The following is a 7,628-nucleotide window of genomic DNA, read 5'->3' as shown; positions in this document are numbered from 1 at the left end:
TGTGCCAATCTCACTGTCTCTGAAACACTCTTCCCTATTACCCCAGTCACTGAATCAATTCACCTCATAGAGGGTCTTCCTCTCCTGCACTGTCATTCCACCCTCTCAAGCATGACATCCCTCTCCAAGGATTGGTCCCTCCTTGCAACATACCCAAAGCATATCAGACAAAGCTTCAGAATCTTTGCCTCCAAGGAGCAGCCTGGTTTAACGGTCTAGGACGAACCTGTTCATTTTCTTAGCAGTCCATGATATACTCTTCTTGATATATAGTCATGATATACTCTTCTCCAACACCACAGCTCAAAGGCATCAATTCTCCTACTATCATCCCTAGTCATTGTCCAGCTCTCTGATGGACAATGTCCAGCAAGTGATTGCAAAGACTACAGCCTATATCAGGTGCACCTTAGTCTCAGAGTGACATCATTACTCTTCAGGTCTTTGGAGAGGTCTTTTGCAGACTTTCCCACCACAATACTTCTTTTGATTTTCTGGCTGCTGGTGCTCATAGTGTTGACTGTACAGCCAAACAAACTAAAGCTGTTGACAGTCTCAGTCTCTTTACCATCCATCATGATGCTGCCAATTGGCTGAGTGGTGAGAATCTTTGTTTTCTTGATATTGAGCCTCAATTCATATTGAAGGCTGCAGTTCTTGATCTTCTGCAGCAAGCAATTCAGGTCCTCCTCAGTTTGAACAATCAGGGTTGTGTCATCTGCATAACACAGATTGTTATTCGATCTTACTCCAATCCTGATGCCACATTTCTCCTCATTAGAGCCCCGCTTCCCGGATACTCTGTTTTACATATAGATTAAAAAAGTGTGGAGACAGGACACATCCCTGGCATATACCCTTCCCAATTTTGAACCATGCAGTTTTTCCTTGCTCTGTTCTGATGACTGCCTTCTGGTACAAACACAGGTTTTTGCATTAGCATAATTAAGTTGTAAGAATTAGATCTGAAAAGTAGCTTTTCCATCTTACTGTGTGACCATGGCCAGGTAACCATGTTGGCCTCTTTCTTCGTTTCCCAAGTTATTATGATAACAATGGTGCAAGTAAGCTGCTTACCCGAGAGCTATCATCAAGAAGCATTTTATAAATGGCAACTGATGAAAGTGGAGGGAGCTATGGTGAACTAGTGATAAGGAGCTGCTCTGCCAATCCAAAGGCACATGGTTTGAATCCACTAGGTGCTCTGAGAGAGAGCTAGGACAGGAGCTGGCAAGGGGAGGTGACAGCTGGGATCAATGAGTGACACGAGGGGAAAGGCTACTGCACATGTATGAAATACTGCAGGTTCAGTTCTGGGTCACCACAACAGAGCAAACATTGCTATAAAGCAGATCACAGGACTTTGGGTTTCCCAGTGCCTATAAAGGTTATATATGCACTACATTGTAATAGGGAAGAAAGTTAGCAGTATTCTCCTGTTAAGATTTACAGTCTAATAAACCCCATGGAGGGTCACTATGAATACTGGACAGCAGTGAGTGAGTCGTCCATCAAGTGTGCGATAGCATTATTGAAGAGTTTGAAACATTACAGGAATTATCAAAACTTGACACAAAGATATGAAGTGAATACATACTAAGTTACATGCTCCATGCAATGTACCCACAAACTTCCAGTCTGTAAGAATACATGCTATCTGCAATAAAACAAGGTGTGCCTATGTTTGTGAAAGAAATAGTCTGTGGATGCTGATTGCAGGAGCAAAGACCCCTGTGTACATCTGTGCTACAGCTACCTGGTGACAAAGTCCAATTTTGCTAGTTTGTGATCGTTGGTAATGCAGCATTCTCTGCACTCCAGCCATAAACCCTCAGCTGCTGTCATGTGGCCACTCACCCACTCACTAGCAGGAGCCCGTGCTGTCTGCTGGAACACAGCTTCCTTTGCTTCTAGACTTTGACCCTGTCCCACTCCTTTCTGACAGCTCCTTGCACTTAGGTTAAATAAATTTAATTGCTTGCTCTGGTGGTGTAATTGGTAAGAGCTGCATTGTGAACTCAAAGGCCAATTCTTTCTGGCAAGTTGAATTCACCAGCTATACTCCATGGAGAGAAATGGGCAATCACCTCCATTAAATTTACAGTCTTGAAACCCACTGCAAGACCAGCTATGAATCCATTCCAACTTGACAATTAGTTTGTGTGCATGTATGTCTCCACATCCTTCTAACAGTCTTGTTCATCTGCCTCAAATGTTCCGTTTCCCTTTAACTTGAGTGACTAGAGTTGCCATCTAACTTAGGCTGTTTACCCCCAACAGAGGCCCTCTCCCTCCTTAGTGCCCAACACTAGCAGTTCTGAATGCCCTTCATCTACCTTCTACAGCTCGAGGTACCACTTTTTGCCCTTCTCTGTGTCTTTTACAATCATTGCCTTTTGTGTTTTTGCAGACATCATCATGAGGCCCAGCTGTGCTACTGGATGGTTTTTCCACAAGTCCAATTGCTATGGATACTTCCGGAAGCTGAGGACTTGGTCGGATGCTGAAGTAAGAAATCCAATGTGGGGTTAGCTGGTCTAATTCAGGAACCAAGGTCCTTCCTTGCCACTGTGAGGAGAAGACACCAATCTGGTGACTGGAGAGAAGATGGCTGTGAGGCAGCATTTGTAAGCATTACCGGAGCAGAAGTGTCTCTGTTGCCTAGTGATGTTATAGCAGAAATCCCACAAGTAGGTAGTTTGAACAAACAGAAGTGAATTATCTCAGTTTAGTAGGTAAGCTTGAAGTATAAATTGAGGGGTCTGGATCTATAGGAAGTTTTTCTCTCTGTGCCATCTCTGGGGGAAAGTCTTTACCTTTTTACATCTTGTCCTTTGGTTTCTTGAGTCTCAAGAGGTGTGACATCTAGCTTTCCACACTGATGTTCCTTTACTGGGTTACCTGCTCAATCAGCTACATTTGTATCTCAAAAGCAATTGGCTTAAAATGCACCCTACACTAATATGGCTCCATTAACTAAGGAAACTACCCAGTAAGGGTATAACTACCAGTAGAAGAGCAAGATTTGCAAGACATATTTTGGAGGAGGCAGATCAGATAATCTCCAGGGACAAATGACTAAGAAATAGTCACTGCCCTCAAGGAATTCACTTGTCAATAAGGAGGATAGAAAAACCTAAGTCCAAGGAGGCTAAGAAGATGAGGAATGAACAGAAAGAATAACTGAATTTCTGTATAGGATTTACCTGCCAGAAAATATTGTATATCCAGAGCCAGAACCTAGCCTCAGAGCCACCTGACAGAGTCCAAATACTGCAGGATCCACTGCTTGGCACAACCCTGCAGTATTTGCATAGTCAATGAAACACAGATAAACATTCCTCTGGTACTCTCTGCTTTCAGCCCAGATCCATCTAACATTAGCTATCATATCCCTAGTACCACAGCCTCTTCTAAACCCAGCCTGCACATCTGGCAGTTCTCTGTTGATGTGCTGTTCCAGTCGTTTTTGGACAATTTCAGCAGAATCTTGCTTGCATGTGATGTTACACAGTGACTGTAATAACGGGGTTGAAATGTGTCAGAGATGGTAAAGATGGCATAGGATAGGGCAGGGTTCAAATCTGTTATTCATAGGGTTGCTATGAGTTGCAGTAAACTAGAGATAATAACAGCAACCCATATTGACAGCGAGGCTTCTGTGTAGTTTCAATCACAATTTCTGGAGGGAGGTGGGGTCCATGTGAGTTGAGTTCCAAGATAAGGACTGTCTGTGCTTTTAAACCACTGAGTGTCATTGACAGACATTTCCCTTACTTTCAGCTCGAGTGTCAGTCCTATGGAAATGGAGCCCACCTGGCATCTATCCTAAATTTAAAGGAAGCCAGCGCCATAGCAAGATACATAAGTGGTTATCAAGTAAACCAGCCCGTATGGATTGGTCTGCATGACCCACAGAAGGTAAGCTCAGACCTTGCCAGCACACAGGCTCTTGGGGAAATCAGTAGATCGATCAAACAGGGGAGACCTGGTGTCTCACTGTCTTGGAAGTGGCCTCATGGCTTACAGAGTAGACCTGGTGACAAGGGGCACGAGTAGAGGATTTTCTCCAGTTCTTTTGTCATCTGATAGAGGCCTAGACTTCAAAGCCAGAGGCCCAGTTCAGGCCGTCAGTGGAGGGTATGATTTAAATGGCAGCTATAGACTGAGAAATAAAAACATAGATAGATATAGAGGTAGAGGGTTATGTAAAAGATATAGGCCTCTCCCTACCTCCCCTCCCTTCCCCTCCCCTCTTCTCCCCGCTCTCCCTTCCCCGCCTCATTGCCGTCCAGTTGGAACTGACATAACTTGTCAGAGGCTGAAACTCGCACAGAAGAATGATCATCTTACTCTCTTGCAGCACTTGGTGGATTTGAACCACCTGTCTTGGAGTTGGCAGCACAACTCCTTACCTATTAGGCCACTAGAACTAATTTTTAATTAATTAATTTTTTTATTTGAGTAAAAGTTTACAAATTATGTCAGTTTTTTCCATACACACATTTATAGGCATTTTGTTTTATAACCGTAATTACCATTGATTAATGTTATTCATTAATTATAATTAACCCTGAAGGGACTGTAAGCACATAGGCTAGCTAATGTGTGCATTAATTCCACCTCTTTTCATTTGCAGAGAAAACAGTGGCAGTGGATTGATGGGGCTTTGTATTTATACCGAACTTGGACTGGCAGGTCTATAGGTGGGAACAAGTACTGTGCTGAGATGAGTTCCAGTCACAGTAAGTTCTAATGCATCACCACTTACCAAAATCCATTGCTGTCCTAATAATGATGCTAAGTTGTTGTTATTGTTGTGTACTGTCAAGTCAGAACTGACCCATAGCTGACTGCCCGGCAGGTTTTCAGAGGCAGTTAATTGCACTTGGAGGAATTGCCCATCTTTATCCTGTGCAGGAGCTGGTGGCCTTGAACTGTGTGCCTTTGGGATTGCAGAACAACTTCTTGCCACGAGGCCACCAGAGCTCATTACAGGTAGAAACTATTGAAATGCATATTTCTACCAGAAATAAGGAAACTATTCTGAACAATTGGCATTATCTAAAAATGTAATGGGCTACCTATCTCTCTGGTGGATATTCCAAAGGGAATTGGATTACTGTCAACCTAAAGATAGCCGTTTGAATTATCCAGCAGTTTTGTGAGAGAAAAAAAAAGGCAATTTCCTCCCATGCAATTTACAGTCTCGAAACACCACTGGACAGTCAGCCTATGAGTTGGCTTTATGAGCTAACCAAACGAAAAGTGAACAATGACTCTATTGTCATTGAAGCATTAAAAGTTTTCAAAGAGATGCTCAAGGGAACATGAATATAAGCTGAGAAACCTTTTTTAAGTTTAGATTTCAACGATTCTTTTCAGACTTAATACATGAATCACAGGGTGAACACTGACCAGATTTTGGGAAGCAATACATCACATATCTCCTAAAGAACCTACCAACCCATGATTCTGAGATATGGGGGGAAATCCCACACAAAAATCTTTCCCCGCCAGCTCATGTCAATGCAGCCAGGTTCTAAATGCAATCATGGAGTTGTACACACCTGTTTTTGTACAACTTGGGAGCATTAAGTCTAATTTTCCTATAAAGGCATCACAGTACTTGGATGCCTCTACTTTTCCATATTTAATCAGTTCAGTGCTTAGTTGTCAGATGCAGGCTCTTAACATAGCAAACTGCATAAAATGAAGTATCCTTTCAACTATTTGGTGTTAAAGAAGAGAACGAAAGGGCAGAAACTGCTATTTCCCCAGGTTTATTTTGTTCACAATGTGTGAGCTGATTTGATTTACTGCTTTTAGCTAACAATCAGCTGTGGGCTGGAAGCCTCTTGTTTAAGTCAATCTGGACCTGGTATATTTAAAAGTCAGTTGGGCCCAAGGGCCTGTGGCCCTCAGGGCTGGTGTTAATTGTGTTTGGGAAGAAAATTCTCCTAATTGGTACAGCACTGGTCAGTTTGCCATGCTGAGGTAACTTGGGGTTGCTGTGATGCCCCTGGTGTGTCAAATGCCATAATGGTTACCCATTGTGGACAGTGTTTTGGGGATCTCCCAGATTAAGACAGACTTAGAAGCAGAATTGGCATTCACTTCCTAAACAACATGCCTTTTGAAACTCTATGAGCATTAGAGAAACAAGGATAGTTATAGAACAGGATTCAGATCTTTTGTTCATAGGGTCAAGTAGTGCTCAACTCAACAGCACTTAACAACAACCAATAACAACAGTGCCTGAAGGGATCTTGGTTGCTCAGTGCTGATGTTCTAGCTTATCTCTAGTCTCAGTGGGTGAGAAGCTCAATGAGACTCACTAATGACAATCTCAGTTCATAATAGCAACTCTAAACAACAGTGTCCTCAGATCAGACTCAACCAGTACTTAGACCAGAGTCTAGTCGTTACTGACCTCATACCAGGTGTTCTTTGTCCTGGAATGATAGTTCCCAGAAAGCTTGAAATCCTCATGTCCTTACCCTTTGTAACCCCTGCTCTGGGTCCCATAGATATGAACATGAACAGCACCCACCCTACCTCCTGAGAACTAGGAGCTTTGGGAGGCTCTCTTAACCCCTTTTGTCTGCCTGTACCACCTTCCCACCAACCCATGGTCTCATCCTATCCCCCCCATACACACACGCTGCACCAGGGTCAGCTGTGGAGAAAAGGCCATGTAGACCTCTAACTGGGAAACAACTTGTGACTCTGCTGCAGACACCCCTGGGTCACAGGTGATTTTGTGCAACTTGGTTTCTGAGAGAGAACCTAGAAGATGTCACCATCTCTTTTAGTCAACATTCTCTATGGTGAATAAAGTGGAAGAAGGGGCACCTCTGAGCAAACTCTAGCTCAGAGCTTCTGAGTCTTTGAGGCACCTCTTAGACCTTTTGTTCTCAGCGGTGGGCTTTAAGAAAGCACCGTCAAATCTTCACAGCATCCTTCCTGCTTGATACACCAAAAAATTTCTTATTTCCTGTCATTTCTCATAAAGCTGTGCCTTCCCTCCAAAGTGGTACTGCTGTCGAGTTTTGGCAACCATGTGGGAAGTCTAAATTCTTTTCTCCTGTTGACTAAGTTAACACATACTTTATCTACTGCTCCAAGCAGAAGATCCTTAAAACTTTGGTAAATTCAACATGGAGCCAGGTGGACTTACATGTCTGTTTATTTTCTTATAGATTTCTCAACTTGGAACAACAATGAATGCAGCAAGCGCCAGCACTTCCTGTGCAAGTACAAACCGTAGAGCAAGACTCCAGATCCAGCCAACCCTTGCATAAGCCCCAGCCTCCTTCTCCTGCTCTGTCAGCTAAATCTCTTCATTCTTTGATAGACTAAAAGCAGCAAATAAAGCTGATAATAAATTTCCTAATGAAATTACTTTTTTGGCTTAGAGACAAGAGACCTCAGCACGGGTACAGCAGTGGCTTCTAGATCTCAATGGCCTTCCCACAATTTCTTCTTATTGTACTATTTATTCCTCCTTTCTTTCTCTGGCGAGCAAGCCATGTTCATCCTTAATGAATGGAAGAACTAGGTTTTTAGCCACAGAAGTTGCAAGTTTGGAATCAGGAAAAAGAAGCCTGGGCATGAACTGCCTTCAG

General features: G+C 43.1%; 1 protein-coding gene across 1 annotated transcript in view; it reads left to right on the top strand.

Moving 5' to 3' along the window:
* The window catches only part of REG4 (regenerating islet-derived family, member 4), a 12,786-nt gene extending 5,516 nt beyond the window's left edge, over window positions 1-7,270 (top strand). Inside the window, exons 2-5 of the mRNA XM_006900334.1 lie at window positions 2,411-2,508; window positions 3,784-3,921; window positions 4,640-4,745; window positions 7,203-7,270. Of these exons, the coding sequence (XP_006900396.1) occupies window positions 2,411-2,508; window positions 3,784-3,921; window positions 4,640-4,745; window positions 7,203-7,270 (410 nt within the window). The remainder of the gene's footprint in view (window positions 1-2,410; window positions 2,509-3,783; window positions 3,922-4,639; window positions 4,746-7,202) is intronic.
* Window positions 7,271-7,628: the final 358 nt, after the last annotated feature.

This window comes from Elephantulus edwardii, unplaced genomic scaffold (assembly GCF_000299155.1).
Source record: "Elephantulus edwardii isolate Elephantulus edwardi_28Jun2011 unplaced genomic scaffold, EleEdw1.0 scaffold00280, whole genome shotgun sequence".
NCBI classification, from domain to species: Eukaryota; Metazoa; Chordata; class Mammalia; order Macroscelidea; family Macroscelididae; genus Elephantulus; species Elephantulus edwardii.
Note: the sequence above shows the minus strand (reverse complement) of the source record. Positions and strands in the feature narration are given on the sequence as shown.